The 17,574-nt window shown below is 44.5% G+C and overlaps 1 protein-coding gene across 1 annotated transcript in view; it reads left to right on the forward strand.

Annotated features, from left to right (window-relative positions):
* The first annotated feature begins 609 nt into the window (after nt 1-609).
* The window catches only part of NOL7 (nucleolar protein 7), a 35,641-nt gene continuing 18,676 nt past the window's right edge, over nt 610-17,574 (forward strand). The window contains exons 1-4 of the mRNA XM_077492217.1: nt 610-781; nt 5,572-5,632; nt 9,152-9,210; nt 11,205-11,245. Coding sequence (XP_077348343.1) covers nt 669-781; nt 5,572-5,632; nt 9,152-9,210; nt 11,205-11,245 — 274 coding nt within the window. The 5' untranslated portion in view covers nt 610-668. The remainder of the gene's footprint in view (nt 782-5,571; nt 5,633-9,151; nt 9,211-11,204; nt 11,246-17,574) is intronic.

A 17,574-nucleotide genomic window follows, 5' to 3' on the forward strand; every position in this document is an offset into this window, starting at 1 on the left:
CTGGATTTTTAGAACAAAAGGATGTCTGTAAGGGATATTTCAGAGACAGATGTAAAAAAAAACACACATTTTTACATTCTGTCCCTGGTTTTACTGAGGCTGGCAACCCGAGTGGCCCAATAGTCAGTCTGCCCCGGAGTGTGGATTTGGACAGTAAAAGTTGGGAAATATAGGTTTGGTCAGAGGAGCTTTGAGGGTATGGAATTAAAACAAAAAAGGATGGGAAATATTGGTTTGGTCAGAAAAGGTTTGGGGGTATGAGTTTGGTCAGTGAAAGTTGGGGAATATGGGTTTAGTCAGAGAAAGTTGAGAGGTATAAGTTTAGTCAGATAACACCACCAGTGGAAGAGACTATCAGCCACGGCAACCCTCATACAACATTCTACTTAGATGTTACAGTCAGCCTAGGCAGCAGATGTCGCTGTGGGAGATAGATGTAATTGAAGCGTGCAATGCGCCTTAGCGCTTGTCTCGGTCATACAGGGCAGCGGGTGACATTCCAGTAGGCGGTGCGCCTCACTTCCGGAGCTCTAGTGTTTCGATCAAGGGTTTCGGTCAGCCGGCCACAAGAGGTCGCTATTCGGGCTATTCCAGCAGGTAGTGTGCTCTACTCCCGGCGCTCTTCCGCTTCCTGCGCTCAGCTGAACTGTGTGTTGTGTGGCAGCAGCATGACTCCGGAGCTGGATAGTGAAAACGATGAGGCGCCGGAGGAGGTCACTTTCCAGAATGCTAGAAGCCAGGCGGAGCAGAACGCCCGCACGAGGAGGGAGGTGGCCGGCAGGTGATTGAGCGGCCAGAAGGACGCATCTCTCCGTCTTGTACTATTTTGTTCTGTGGCTGCATCTCCCAGTCTGCAGAATGTGCCGTGTAACTGCAGCACAAGGCTGGAGGCAGTGCATTCACTATAGACTCTGTATTATCCCCCCAACCTATAAAAAGGATGCAGCGCTGTGTTACTTTAAAGAGGGATTCCACAAAAAAAATAAAATATTAAAAGCCAGCAGCTATAAATACTACAGCTGCTGACTTTTAATAAATGGACACTCACCTGTCCCGGGTTCCAGCGATGCCGAGGCCGATCGACCGCTCGGCCCTCGGCTGCTGCCGCCACCATTCTAGGTGAGGGAATCAGGAAGTGAAGCGAATCGGCTTCACTTCCCTTTCCCTACTGCGCATGCGCGAGTCGCGCAGCGCAATAGGAAATCTCCGCGCTGTCTCTGAGACCCGTGTGTGTCCCAGCAGACAGCGCGGCAGGACAGGAAATGGTTTAGACTCCCACAGGAGTCTATGCCCGGAAGTGGGTGTAAATACCTGTCTTTGACAGGTATCTCCACCCCCCTCCCCCCTGAAAAGTGCCAATTGTGACACCGGAGGGGGGGAGGGATCCGATCAGCGGAGGTTCCACTTTAGGGTGGAACCCCGCTTTAACCGCTTCAGCCCCGGAAGGATTTACCCCTTTCCTGACCAGGCCATTTTTTAGCGATATGCCACTGCGACGCTTTAACTGACAATTGCGCGGTCGTGCAATGTTGTACCCAAACAAAATCGATGTACTTTTTTTTTCCCCACAAATAGAGATTCCTTTTGGTAGTATTTGATCACCTCTGTGGTTTTTAGTTTTTGCTCTATAAACAAAAACATTTTTTTTTTTTTCAGGACTGTGGCATTGCGGCGCTCAGATTTGACACTATTTTGGGGCCACTGACATCTATACAGCGATCATAGCTAAAAATAGCCACTGATTACTGTATAAATGTTATTGGTAGGCAAGAAGTTGACACTAGGGGGCGATCAAGGGGTTAACTGTGTTCCCTCAGTGTGTTCTAACTGTAGGGGTGGGTGGGACTGACTGTGGGAGTAGACAGATCGATGTTCCTACTCAGTAGGAACACACTATCGGTCTCCTCTCCCCTGAGAGAACCGGGATTTGTGCCAACCTGCGACAGTATAATTGCATCGGCGGGTCGGCTAGCAGTTAACTAACAATTGGGCAGTTGTGAGACGCTGTACCTAAATGAAATTGATGTCTTTTTTTTTTTTTTTACCACAAATAGAGCTTTTTTTGGTGGTATTTGATCACCTCCTGTGTTTTTTTTGCGCTATAAACAAAAAGACCGACAATATTGTAAAACATTTTTTTTTTTTTTTTTTTTTTACTTTCTGCTTTAAAACGCATCCAATACAATTTTTTTAAAAATATCAAATTTCTTCAACAATTTAGGCTAATATGTATTCTGCTACATATTTTTGATAAATCCCAAAAAGCGTATATTTAATGGTTTGCACAAAAGTTATAGCGCCTACGCATTTTTATTTATATTTTTATACTAGTAGTGGTGGCATTTAGCAACTTCTAACAGGATTGCGATATTGCGGCAGACAATCGGACACTAAATGATGCTTTGTGGGAACCAATGATATTAATACAATGATGAGTGCTAAAAAATATACACTGTCACGGTACTAATGACACTGGCTGGGAAGGGGTTAAACGTCAAGGGGTGATCAAAGGGTTAAATGTGTGCATAACCAGTGTTATTGTGTTTACTTTGTGCTGTTTTTAATAAGGGATGTGATGGATTTTATTCCTTGCTTTGCAGGGAAATAAAATCCACCACATCCCTGCTGTCAGAACAGAGCTCTGCCTTGTTTACATAGACAGAGCTCTGTTCTGTGTCTCCTCGCCGATCAGCGTATGCCAACAGACATCTATTGGCTGGCACCCGCTGAGCATCGTGTGCTATGTCTAATCACAGCACAGCCACAGCGGCATGTGCATGCACCGCCTACCTGGAAGTGCCAAAATCATGCTGTAGATATGTGATCCAGGATAAAAGAGCTTAGGTACTTATACATGAGACGTTTGGCAAATGGGTAAGGAAGGGGAGCTTCCTCCATTGTGAATGTCTGTAACCACTACGGTTTACACCTGTGATTAGTTCAGAGAGATCACAAGGCACAGAGCTACTCTTGTCTGCATCATCGTTGTGATCAGTGCTAGTGACGGCTCGGGTCACAGGCACACTGGCAGCCTGTGTGTATTTTCTGAAGTGCGGTTCATAAACGGCACTCCTGAAATACATCTTCACCTCCCCAATATTTTAGAAAGTGGACTTGGAAGTGCAGTTGCTCTAAATCTAAGCTCTGCTGATTTTATCATCCAATCATGTGCGAGCTAAAATGCTGTTTTTTTTATTTTCCTCGCATGTCCCCCTCGGATCTACAGTGACTTTACTTCCAAGTGCACTTTCAGTGCAAAGTGGATTTTCCTTTAGTAAATAACCCCCCATGTCACCAGATAAATATGTATTTTTTATTATTATTATTTGAACACACTCTTGCTCCTATACTGTCAACAAATCACTGTCCAGAATTAGTGAACAAAATCGTGGAAAAATAAGAAGATTGGGGCAGTTTTGTGAAAAAAAAAAAAAAGGAAAAAAAAAGTTTCTGGATGCTCTCGGTTAGGTTGCAGCAGATGACAGCACTGAGACTACTTCAGAGAAGTGCTCTTGAACCCAGCCTCAGCATATGCCAACAAACAGCACTAAGGCTGTTATCTGAAGCCACTCTCCTACACACAACTTAAGTTCTTTGTCTGCAAATTCTGAGGCTGAATTGAAGAGCAGCTCTCTGACGGCAGGCTTTGCGCTGTCATTTTACATGCTGGAGCAGAAGAGGATGTCTAGAAAGAGAAAAAGATCAGCTTCCTCTTGTTCCCCTGCCTGTAACTCTGCAATGCATTAATACAACATTGTTTAGTGGGATAAGAGTGTGTTTTCTGTACAGCAGTATTTACCTTTCCAATGCCACCAACATATAGCGAACTGAACTGTTTTTAGCTGGCCAGCTGAGTATACCTTACATAAACTGCATTTTCCCCTTTGAATTGCCTCCCCCAACCCCTTTTCCACGCCATCATTTTTGAAAAACCTTCCCATGCGTAGATGTGCCACTGGTCTCTTCCAGGCGTTTGGGAGCTGGAGGAGACTGGCAATGTATCTGTCAGGGGTGGTGGATTTCTCTGCATGCGCACAAATGCGGCATTTGTGTAAATGCATGGAAATCCGCAGCACATGTGCCTTAGTATGCTTAGTAATCCACTACCTCCTGGGATCGCTGTAATGTAGCAATCCCATCAGTCGCTAGGGCCCAGCTTAGACCGGAAACCTGGTAGTGCAGTTCTTTAGCACAAAAGCAATCTATACGTAAAATTTGAAAAGCAGTTAATATTTGTGTAAGGGGGAGGGACAGAATAAAATTGTTTGCTTGAGCTGCTTAGTTGCACTTTAAAAGAGAAGTATGGGTCTTTTTATTTTGCTTATACTTAGCTCGGATGGAGCATCAGTCTGATTATGCAGCTGTCCCCCGGCATCTCTGCACTGAGAACCGAGACACCGAACATGGCCAGTGGCTCGGTTCTTACTCCTCCCCGAGCAGAGTGATGCTGTTAGTCAGCAGCGCTCCTAGTCTGCTTCTCCGTGCTCATTGGAGCGATGAGCTAGGGAGGGAAGAGGCCATCTTGGCAGATCGCTGAGACTGCCATCAATCGAGGCAGCTAGTGGATCCAGACTTGGGAAGCCGGGATGATGCGCTGCCTCGACTGAAAACGGGTCTTAGGAGTGCAAAATGAATTGCACTCCTGTGAGCCTTAGGAGCCCAGCTTAAAAAGCTCTCCCTTTAAAGGATCAATTCACTTTTACAAAAAATGGGTGTAAATTTTTTTGCAGGTAAAAAATTCGTTTTTTTTTGTTTTGTTTTTTTAGGGAGCTGTAAAGCGTTGCAACTATGATCAGCAGATAGTGGGTGTAATGCCATGGTCCTGCAGACTCTGTGTAGCTGTCTGCCTGTATCTCCAATATGGGCAGGCAGTTATACTGCGGGGGGGGGGGGGGCATGGTCTCTTCAGTGACCATAAATTTGTGGCAGAACTATCTAGCAGATGCTGCTAATTACAAGCTATTATCTGGAGTGTAGGGGGAGAGGTGGGGTGCCGGTAAATATGAGAGACATGTTCACTGACCACCCCTGCTCTGCATCTTTTCTGTCTTGACTGAACATGATTAGTGATCGGTATTGATCACTTCTGTGTTTATTCATAGCTGAAGCACAGTAAACATTGTGTAAACACTCCTAATTTAGCAATGTTACACCTGTGTTTAGGGTAGAACATGTGCTAGGCACCCTAGCCCTCATCACCCGATCCCCTCTTGCCAGCAGGCGGGAGTTCCTCTCCCTCATAGCTGCATGTCACTTTTTTAAAATCGTCACGGTAGTGTGGGACTTCGCTTGCACAACCGCATAATTCATTCAGAGATCTGTAAATGAATAAACCATTAAGTCCTGTCACTGTGCCAACAGAGCTTGTAGCTCTACTACAAGTGCGCTGATCCTGTGTACAGCACTGTTTATCTAATTCATTATAAAATCGAATAAAGTCTCATGTTGGCTATGGCAGTCATATATTCATTCTTATGATTTTGCTTAAAAGTTTTAAAAACGTCTATGATCACTAAAACAAACTTGATGATAAAGCTTTTGGCAGATCTAAATATGACTTTTCTTTACCAGAGAGAAGACCCTCTTAAAAGAGAAGAGGAAACGCAAACAGGAGCTTTTCAGTGAGCAAAAGGTATAATCTAAGATATTATCCAGTCATACAATGTAATGGTGTTGCATTATCAAGTAAAATGTTGCATACAGAAAATCTCTGAATTACATGATTCCTCATTACGCCCCTATATTTAAACATCAATTTCTATTAGAAATGTAAAAAACCACAAAACCTGCCTTATACTTCATTTACACCATAGATGTTGAGTGACCGTTCAAAAACCATGACATTGCTGTATACTCCAAGTGTTGCACCTGTGGACTTGATTAGAGACAGATTGCTATCTTCTGGTACAGAAACTTCAGGCTTACCATCATTGTAGGATTGTCATAATATAGGGATTTTCATTTTCTGATAGACTTGGGCTTTTTCAATCTCTTTTTGATCTCATTCTGTCTGCAATTGAAGAGGTTAAGACAGTCTTCTTTCAAACAGTGCATGGCGGTGCTTATATTATAGTTTACCAAGTTCTTTTGCTTTTTTTTTTATTCACGACCCCATCCCCTCTCCCTCCATCCTCTCCCTTAATTCCTCTTTATTCCTTCCCATTTATTGTTTTCTGCTCATAAATGCTAAGGTGTACTGGATAAGGGCATTAGTATTTGGTGCCACTCCAGTTTGAAGTGCAAGGCCCCATTGGCACTCAGAATAGTAGGGATGCCAGTTTAAGAGAAAATAATCCAGTGATCAATGAACATATAAGCATGAAAACGCCGCTAATCCTAGTGTCAATGTGTTCATGTGAAAGCCTCAGGAGGTGTGGCATTGACTGATGCTTTCACATGAACACATCCACACTAAGATCGGCTGTGGTGAGCGCTTATAAGGTGTACTGGGTATTCTGAAATAATCTCGTCCAGATGTTAGCAGATTTATGTATTCTGTAAAGCTGAAATAATACCATATATTTATTTGTACATGGTTTATCTTTTCTTTGTACAAACTTTAGAAATTTAAAATAATGTATCTGACAAAAAAGACATTGAGCATTTGAGTATTTTTGCAAAAAACAATAGCATTAGCCCTGGTTTACACTGACTGCGGGAATGAATGAAATCTGAACTCGCACAATTTCATTCTCGCATATAAGTCCTGACTTCGGGGGGACTTCAGAGACATCTGTGCGGGTCGTCGATGGAAATCGCACCCCAAAATCGCCAAAAGTAGTACCAAAACTACTTTTGGGAATCTGTGCGGCATCACACCGATTTGGACGCTGCCATTACCGGCAATTGCTGCTGAATTGCATGCTAAATCGCATCAATGTGAATGGTTCACATATATGCTAAATATGCTAAATGGATGTGTTTTGACCTGATTTCAGTGTCAAATTTGCACCTAAACCACAACGCACACTGCACCAAAACTGGACCCTCATATATGTGAACCTAGCCTTAAGGAGAAGTTTGGGAATGGGGGGGGGGGGGGCATCTATACCAGCCTTCCTGCTGCATCATCTGACTTTCCCCACAGGCTCTAAGCCCAAGAACTGAGTAATCGCATGACTGCTGATCAGTCAGTTCTCGATCTGTTCTAAAGAGGGTGGTAGTGGCTGGCTGGCTCACTCCTAGCTGCGAGTTGAGAGGCTGAGCCAGTTGCCGATCAGGCATCTAGGTACAGTGAGGGAAAAAGTATTTGATCCCCTGCTGATTTTGTACATTTGCCCACTGAAAATAATCAGTCTATAGTTTAATGGCAGGTTTATTTTAACAGTGAGAGACAGAATGACAACAAAAATAGGCAGACTGCATCTGGTGGGCGCTGGTGAGGCTGCATTGATCGAATGTATCATGTCTCTGACCATCTCCTGTTTCATGTCTGCTAGAGGTGCACCAAATGGGAAATTTTTCTAATACTATTAGCAGTGTGTTTAAGAGATGGTTAGAGACAGAGGACATGATGCAAGAGATGGTTAGAGACAGAGGACATGATGCAAGAGATGGTTAGAGACTGCAGACTGCATCATGTTGCGCCTGTAGGGCTTTCTTGCACTAAAGGTGCCAATAATGGCTAACATTAAATTCATATTAATTTTAAATTGATATTAATTAAAAAGTCGACTATAATACAATTTTATATATAAAAATCTAAATATTTTTTTTAAAACTCATTTGTGGTTTCGGCACCAAAATTCTATTCGGTGCACACCTAGAAATAAGTATTTGATCCCCTATCAATAGGCAAGATTTCTGGCTCCCATGTGTCTTCTATACAGACAATGAGCTATTAGGCTCTCTGAAAGAGCTACACGGGAGAATCTTCTCAATGATTTCAAGGAAGTTTGGACCATAGTCTCCAAGAAAACAATCAGTAACACTACACCTTGAAGGACTGAAATCCTGCAGTGCCCACAAGGTCCCCCTGCTCAAGAAAGCACATGTACAGGCCCATCTGAAATTTACTAATTAATATTTGAATGATTCAGAGAACTGAATGAAAGTATTGTGGTCAGATAAGACCAAAATAGAGCTCTTTGGCATCAACTCAACTCGCCATGTTTGGAGAAGGAGGAATGCTGCCTATGACCCCAAGAACTCCACCCCTACCGTCAAACATGGAGGTGGAAACATCATGCTTTGGGTGTGTTTTTCTGCTAAGGGGACAGGGCAACTTCACTGCATCAAAGGGACGATGGACAGGGCCATGTACTTTTAAATCTTGGGTGAGAACCTCCTTCTTTTAGCCAGTTCACTCTCCCACTGTTAAAATAAACTATTAAAATTATAGATTGATAATTTCTTTGTCAGTAGGCAAACGTGCTAAATCGGCAGGGGATCAAATACTTTTTTTTTTTTTGTAGATCCTGATATTGGGATCCTTCCAGAGCTTGGGCAAGCTCTGTATTGACTTCAGTCAGTGGACTTTAGCCCGCTGTTGGCTGATTCTGTTTCACAGAAGACCACCAAAAAAGCTTCGACCATACTTCTCTTTTGATGAGGATATTTCACATCTGTTAGGTATTCATGAGCAGTATCTTTTCATGTCAGTAGGCTGCTACTTCCCAAGGACTGGGCTACATGTGTGATTTGTATCATTTGATACCAAGTCTAGATTCACCCTGTTCTGTATGCATGCAGTAAGTGTGGTAAAATGTGTAGGTGTGAATGAGACTACACAATTTCCCTTTCACACTAAACTGTAGCACATAAAAGTGAAACGATGGAATTTCTACATGTAATGTGTTTTGCATGAAGACTGTTTTTGAATATGCCTCAAATGATTTAGCGTCTTTGTGGTAATATTCTTCTTAGTAGAACATTGATTTCAGATTTGGTTGCCAAAAAGTAGTTATACCTAGCAGCAAGTAATTCTACTTTCCAATGTAACTAAACCCTAATGGGCTTGTCATGTTGTGTACAAAGTAAAGCTTTTTCTCCAGTAGAATAAGAAGCATCAAGACATACAAAATATTTCACATGGAAACAACCTACATCTAAAATATTGCTTGGTTCCTTTTTGTTTTCATAATTTATATTTTCAGTAATAATTTGTTTTGTGCTTGAATTTCCAAATAAACCATTTTACCTTCTATTTTAGAAAAAAAAGCTGCTTTCAGATGACATCCTTCAAACAGTCACTGCACTTCCAGAGAAGCCGTAAGTTTTCTTCATAACCTATTTTACACAGGTTGATTTTTTTTCCTTGGTCATCTTTTAGGAATCAACTTGAGAGAATTCTTCTTCCACTAAAGCTTAGTTTTTTTTTGCACTTTCTTAGACAGAAAAGGATCTGCTACATCATAAGCTCCACCTTTTCTTATTTTTACCTGATTTTCGGTGTACAGTGGTACCTTACTCACCTGAAAAAGGCAATGTGTTTCAGTGACCTTGGATTTACACACAACCGAAGATAGGGGACCAGGCTCTTCCCTCAGCCTTAGGTTTTCAATTCCCTTTCTGTCGTTTGGGAACGTAGCTTACAATACTCTTTCAGCAGAATGAGTTAGAACAGTGGTAGACCTGGGCTGGGATAGTGGAAAATAAAGGCCTGCCACCAGCTACAGTCTGAATTCACACTGACTTGCGATAAAATGCAGGGAAAATTAATGTACATTTCCATCCATTTCGTGTACACTTTCATTCACATTGACATAGATGATCTTTGTTTTAGCATACTTGTAGGAGGAGTTTTCATTCTGCACTGACTGTCCTATCAGGATGCAGGACGCCTGACTTTCTATCTGGACAGTGCTGATCACATGCACCCTCCCAAGAAAAAAAAAAACTCTAGCAATACACACCAAACTGAGCATGTGTAGCATGTCCCCTAGCTCTGTATTATAACAGTGGAAGGAGGAGAGGATCAGGGAAGACAGGATCAAACGATCAAACAGCCTTTTTACTCAATGTGGAGGATTAACCCCTTAGGTACCACAGTATAACAAACATGCTTTACTACATATAAAGACTGATTTTACTGTTGTGGCTTTGGTAACACTTTTTAAGTTGTGTTCATGCACATTTAGTTGGTAGGCAAGGGACCCACATATTTATTTTTCAAGTCCCTTTTGTTGACTGGTTTTAGAGTACGTAGTTTCTAGGCTGGGATTTTCTGTGTTCATATACCTGTGGTCTCCTATTGATACAATGTACGCAGAGAAGGGAAAGCCTTTCTGGGATGGTTTCTCAAAAGAATATAGTCGTTCTGCATTGAAAAATATAGACCCTGCACAGTCCTGATATGTTGATTATTGTAGGATGACTAAAATAGTTCATCAAATTTTCTTCCTTGCATAATGAAGGTTCACTGGTAAAGAATATTGTTTTTAAAGTAGGCCAGTGATCCTGTGTCTAGACATGCTGCTGTTACATTTTGTTTGAATGTAGTCCCTTGCATCGTTCCTTGGTATGCTGAAGCCTCTATATATGTTCATTTTTACAATGTGTGGATACCTTGGACCAATTGTTTATCCTGTTATTTTAGGGTCCTTATCTGCATAAATTCTATGCTGGCTGTACACATAGCAATTTTCAATCACAAAAACAGGTAAAAGGATCAAGGCAACCTAGGCTCCCTCTTCACATGTATTTTCACTTGCACACTGTACTATAGACATCCTACCGAAAAATAGACATTGACACTAGTTTGTGAAGCGCTGCACTGTACCTGAAGTATGTATGATGGCCCACATGGCAGGAGAGAGGTGGGGAGCTCATTGGTAGTCTACATTGCAGGTGCTCATAGTCTTTGGTTAGCTCATTTATAGTGAACATAGGTTCAGATTAAGTTTGTCATAAACGAAGGATGAAGTTGTGGTCTTCTGATAACATTTATATAAATTTTTATATGTGTACCATTATGGTGTTTGACATATAATCAATAAAAAATACATGTTTAAAAACTGAATTCTAGTTTTTTTAAATGAGCATGCAGGCATCCTTTTATTGCAGAAGAGACACACCTATACTGTTTAATACACAATGTAAGTGATTGATTTTGTATCCAGTAATACTAGTCAATACAATATGCAGAACAATAGCTTGTTTTATCTTTTTGATTTTTTTTTTTTAATCTAAAGTTTTGATATTTGACCCCCTTCTCTGTCTGGTGTACCAGTACCTATTAAACTGTGGTTGATTTCTTTTCATAGAGATGGACCCTCCGAATCTACTGATGAGACAAAGGGAAAAGGTAAGATTTTATTAGTTGACTTTATCATCTTAATATGATATAAAGCCAGATTTACATTGTGCTTGGAATATTTGTTAAATTGTTTATCAATATATACTTGTATAACGTAGGATGCCCCCCCTTACCAGACATTTAATTACTATCTGGGCTTTCTCAATGGGTAGCAAACAGGGTAGAAATACAGTTTTTATAAAATGTTGGCTCGCTAGCACAGCATCCTGAGCTCTGAACATAAACAAAAGTCATTTAAAGTAAATGTGAAAGCAAGGATTTATAAACAAGCATGGTGTGTATCAATTTCAATGAGTTTCAAAAGTTGCAAGTATCCCCAAAATATATTTCTCTTATTCACTAACTGACACAGCTTCTTCTCTTTAGACCATTGGGTTGTTATGCCTCCTTCAGGAGAAGACTAGGCATTACATGTTAACATGTGATAATAAAACGAGAACTTTCTAGTTCCGCCCAAAGGGCGGTCCCTTGGGTAACAACCCTTCAGCATGCTACTGCAACCTCAGTTTTATTTTGCCTAGGGAAGAAGGACCTAGGAACCCTGATGGACCCATCGGTCCGTGCTTTTTTTTTCTGCAAGATGATAGATCCTGTGATCTACTATCACCAGCCAGCTGGGTGACAGGCTGGATACCCTTATCCTTGTAGTCTCCCCAGCCTGGCCATCGAGCGTGTGCAGACCAGAGCTCCGCGCTGGGTCAGCCACAATGAAACCTCAGCTCCAGAGGTGGTCGTGAGCATTTGTGCTCCGGGGCGCACATATGACCGGGCTACTGATGTCTGCGTCACAGTGTGCCAAGGCCAGCAGCCACCCTTTACTGATCAGAGAGTGGATCTGTAATGGAATGTCTCCCAGCTCTTCAGTGGGGCTGAGCAGCTGGGCATTCCCTGGGAGGTCAATTCGGGGGTCCCTCACCTCCCTCTCTTCTCTCCCAGTCCCTAGCTCCCCCTCTGTGGGGGATGCTGCATGTGGCTGCTGAGCGTTGTGTGTGTGTGTGTGTGTGTGTGTGTGTCTGTACAGGGGCTCTCTCCGGGGGGGGGGGGTTCTCACCTGTGGGGGGGCTGTGTCCTGAGTCCTGTTTCTCATGTCCCTGGAGGTGCCTGTGAGGCTGTGCCCGTGTCCCTTGCAGCGCTGATCACCACCATTTGTTCAGCTCTGTCCCTCATGGTTTCAGCATCAGTGGCCATCTTAGGTGTGGGCAAGGGAAAGCATGCTCTCCTGTGCTTCGGCGGTCATTTTCCCTGTGAATTGTCCTTCTACTGGACGTCGGACGCCATTTTCTTGAAGCCTGAACACGTTTTTCAACCTTCTCTAGTGGCAGCATGTGTCCCTGTGCTCTGGAGGCCATTTTCCCAGTGTTTTATGTCCTTATACTGGACGATGGGCGGCCATTTCCTTTGAGTCTGAGCACATTGCAGATCGGTTTCAGCGCCATTAGCAGCAGCTTCCACTGACGCAGAGCGGATCCCTCTGCACTTGGGAACCAACAGAGACCACAGGCTGGATAGCAGAACCCTTCAGGGTGGTGAGTCCTGCGGGAAAGAGCCCCTCAGCCAGCAGCAGTAAGGAGGGTGGGACTGTCACTGTCCTAAGTCCCCTTCGGGTGGCAGACAGGGTAGGGTCAGCATGGCTTCAGAAACTGGTGTTTCTTCCCCTGAAGTCCAGGCAGTTGCAATCGGTTTGCCTACGGAATGTGCAGTGCCCTTGGATGCCTTGTCGGCAGTTCTCAATTAGTTCCTTGCCAAGATGGAGGCGGTGTGTGGGCGCAAGGTGCTAAAAAGCCTTCTCAAAAAGTGGTTGGCTCCTCCGGTCATGGACCCCCCAGTATCCAGGTTAAACAAAGTAACCATGATCTCGGTAGAGGGGACTCCTGCATTTAAGGATTCCACGGACAGGAAGGCCGAGGCAGTGGCTTGTTCCTTGTTTACGGTTGTGGGGCCAACCATGTGACCAGTACTGGCATCCGCACTTGTTGCACCGTGAATTGGGAGAACAGCAGGCTTCTTCTGTCTGCGTGGAACTAGCAGACCAACTAGTGCATGGCTTTAAGTACGTTTGTGACGTGGCCCTGGATACCCTCCCCCTGTTATCCAGGGCTTCAGTGTCAACAGTGGTGCTGAGGGGCCTGGTTTGGTTGAAATGCTGGTCTGCTGACTAGGCATCCAAAAAAGCCCTGACTGATCTTCCCTTCCTTGGCAACCGGCTCTTTGGAGCTTCTTTGGATGACATTATTAAGAATGCCACAGGTGTTAAGAGTACTCTACTCCCACAGGCCAGGAAGGTTAAGGAGCCACGCCGTAGGCAAGGGCCCTCTTTTTCCACTCACTTTTTCGTCTCCCCGGAGCTTCGGTTAAACATCCCCAGCCGCCAGGACGACCACGGAAGGACAGAAACGTCCCTGGAACCGCAAGCCTGCGAACAAAAGTGCTACCGTATGAAGGTTTGCCCCCACCCATGACTCGGGTGGGGGGTCGCCTTCGGGAGTTTGCAGCCCGGTGGTCCTCTCGACTGTCCGAACAATGGGTCAGCAATCTGATTTCCTACGGCTACAAGATAGATTTCCTTTCTTGGCCGCAAAACAGATTCTTCCCCTCCAGCATACCCATTCTCCCAGCTCGCCGGGGGCAGTAGGGGACCTGCCGAATCGCGGGGCGATTGTACCTGTTCCGGAATTGGAACGTTTCCAGGGGTTCTACTCAAACCTGTTTGCAGTTCCCAAGAAGGAAAGGGATACATCCAATCTTGGATCTAAAAGCCCTCAATCACTTCGAAAGTGCAGAGGTTCAGAATGGAATCAGTTCTCTCAGTTGTCGCTGCATTCCATCAAGGGAACTCCCTGGCGTCCTTGGACATCCAGGATGCATACCTGCACATACCCATATGCCTCCGGCATCAAAAATTTCTGCGATTTGCAGTCGGGGAAGCCCACTACCAGTTTGTGGCTCTACCTTTTTGGTTTGGTATCGGCCCCCCTGAGTCTTTACCAGTGTATTGGTTCCTGTGTTGTCGTTGCTACGGCAACGCGGGATCGCCATAGTGGGTTACCTAGACGATCTCCTCCCTAAGAGCTTCTTCCTCCTTCAGAGAACCGCAAGTGGTCATGGCTGCTCTTCTGCATGCGAGTCCTGGGACTCATGGTGGCCTCCGAGGCAGTACCATATGCCCAGTTCCACACCAGAGTCCTGCAGAAGGAGATCTTGACAAAGTGGCACAGATCTCTGTTTTTCCTGGATCAGCAGATCCAGGTGAGCCAGTTGGGAGTTCCCTGATGTGGTGGCTGAGGTACCGGGTGCTTCAGTACGGGAAGTTTTTCCGACCTCTGAAATGGACGGTGATTGCAGTGGACGCCAGCCTATTCGGCTGGGGTGGAGTGTTGGGAGTTCAGTCGACTCTGGCCCTCTGGTCGACAGAGGAATCCAAGTTGCCGATCAATCTGCTCGAACAGAGAGCGATCAGGCTATGCCTCTTCACATGGTCAATGAGACTGCAAGGGCGTCCGATCAGGATCCAGTCAGACAGCGCCACTGCTGTGGCATATGTCAATCACCAAGAAGGAACAAGAAGCTCGGCCGCCGCACAGGAGGTCGCTCACGTACTTCGGTGGGCATAGCGACATGTACCGGTCCTGTCCACCATTTACATCCCGGATGTGGAGAACTGGCAGGCGGACTAAGTCGTCGGATGCTGGACCCAGGAGAATGGGTATTGAATCCGGAGGTGTTCAGGCTACTGTGCCTGCGATGGGGCACACCAGACGTGGATCTCTGGCTTAACGTCTCAATCGGAAGGTGCCAAGATTCGTGTCCAGGACAAGAGATCCTTGGGCAGATGCGCTGGTGGCTCCGTGGGATCAGTAACAGCTGATCTATGCCTTTCCTCCACTAAAACTGTTACCACGTCTACTTCGCAGAGTGGAAGCCGAGGGGATCCCAGTAATACTGGTTGCCCCAGATTGGCCTCAGCGTCCTTTGTATGCAGACCTAGTGCACCTGGTGGCAGACGCTTCCTGTCGACTGCCGTTGCGAGAGGACCTTCTGTCTCAAGGTCCGATTCTCCATTCTGCTTTACCATCGCTGGCTTTAACGGCATGGCTATTGAGAGCCAGGTGTTTGAGGAACCAAGGTCTGTCGGACTCTGTGATCCCAACTATGTTGAGAGCACGGAAATCTTCTGCTCTGAAGATATATCTTTGTAGCTGGAAGGCCTGCATCTCCATGTGTGAGGAGAAAGGATGGAATCCGCGCTTATTTTCTATATCCAGGATCCTGCTGTTTCTTCTGCAAGGGGTGGACCAGAGATTGGCGTTAAGCACCATTAAAAGGACAAATATCAGCTTTAGCTGTCCTTTTTTCAGCGACTTCTGGCGTCTCACTCTATAGTGAGTACTCTTGCTCAAGGGGTGCATCCACAGTTACCCCCATGGGATCTGAACCTGGTATTATTGGCGCTTCAGAAACCACCATTTGAAAATATCAGTTTCCCCTGTTGACTCTTTCCCAGAAAGTGTTCTTTCTAGTGGCCATTACATCAGCCAGGAGGGTTTTGGAACTGGCGGCCTTGTCCTGCAAGTCGCCCTATCTGGTTATCCACAAGGATAAGGTGGTGTTGCGTCCGCAACCGTCTTTCATGGCGAAGGTAATCTTGGCGTTTCACATCAATGAGGACATTGTGTTACCATCTCTGTGTCCTAAGCTGACACATCCTAAGGAGGTGGCCCCTCATGCTCTGGATGTAGTTTGGGCTCTGAAAGGGGTTTTTGTCTGCCACGGTTCCCTTCCGGAAGTCAGACTCGCTGTTTCGGTGGCTGGTCCACAGAAAGGCATGGCGGTCTTGTCTGCCACCATTTCCAGGTGGATCAGACAGATTGTAGTACAAGCCTACACCTTGAACGGGCAGGTGCCCCCCTTTCCGGTCAAGGCCCACTCCACGAGGGCATTCGGAATGTCTTGGACCTTCTGACATCAATCATCTGTCTCTCAAGTGTGTAAAGCGGCGACCTGGTCATCTGTCCACAGGTTTACAAAGTTCTACAAGGTAGATATCAGTGCATCGAGTGCCTGTTTTTGGCCGCAATGTTTTGCAGACGGCTGTATAGTTGCAATTGCATATGGAATTTATTCCTTTTTTTTTTTTTTCCCCCTTTTTTTTTTTGGATAAAAACACAGTACCTTTTTAATGCACTGTTGCATTAGTTACCGCAGTGTTTGGTGCGGTTTGAGGATAGTGCTTCTCCGTTGAGGAGCACCCTGTTCTTTTTTTTTTTTTTTTTTTTTTTTTTTTTTTTTTTTGTGGTGGTTTTTCCACACACGGTGGATGAAGTTTTATGCTGTTTTTCCCACCCCTCGTTTTGTTACTGCTTGGGGACGTCCCAATGGTCTAAAGAGAAAAAGCTGTGTCAGTCGGTGAATATAAGAGAAAATAGGATTTTTTTTGTACTCGCCATAAAATCCTTTTCTCTGTAATTCACCGACTGACACAGCACCCGCCCCTCATATTTTTCTTTACATTATACTGCTTGTTGACTTACTGAGGCTGCAGTACAATGCTGAGGGGTTGTTACTTAAGGGACCGCCCCTTGGGCGGAACTAGAAAGTTCTAGTTTTATTATCACATTTTAACATGTAATGCCTAGTCTTCTCCTGAAGGTGGCATAACAACCCAATGGTCTAAAGAGAAGAAGCTGTGTCAGTTGCTGAATTACAGAGAAAAGGATTTTACGGTGAGTACAAAAAATATTTTTTTTTGTTTTTTAACCATTTTTCATCAGTCAAAAGTCTACTTTCTAGCCAGGACTGTGGGCATTTTGAAAGATACAGCAGCTCTTCATTTTCAGTGACAACACTGCATGGTAGTAGCCTGTAGGTGTGAATAATTGTTATAACTACCATTATGGTCTCATGCGCACAGGGCGTTTTTAAAAATGCTGCTTTTAGAATCCTCCTCCTCCCCCATAGGCGTTTAGCGGCAGAAAATAAAACCCAGGGTGTTTAGGAGAGGAGACTTATGCTCCCCAAAAAAATGCCCAATGGGCCTTAACGTGTATAAACGTGTCTACGCAAAGCCGCTTAAACTTTTTCTCTATTGTTCATGTTCACTTAATAGGCAGGGATGTTTTCCAGCTGTACATGTGTTTATTGCTTTATAGAACACTTCATTTGGTACGGAAGTGCCAAGAAGCATCTGGGTAACCAACCTGTCTGTTTGGATAATTGCTCCTGCACATTTAATCAGAGAGGTAAAAGAGAAATTTGAGCATTTCGGTACATCAAGCCAAAAACAAAGAGCTAATCCCCCTGTGGGCTGTATGTTGTGCTCC

Source organism: Lithobates pipiens, unplaced genomic scaffold (assembly GCF_037356315.1).
Source record: "Lithobates pipiens isolate NorthernLeopardFrog02 unplaced genomic scaffold, aLitPip1_a1.2 Scaffold_19, whole genome shotgun sequence".
In the NCBI taxonomy this organism is placed as follows: domain Eukaryota; kingdom Metazoa; phylum Chordata; class Amphibia; order Anura; family Ranidae; genus Lithobates; species Lithobates pipiens.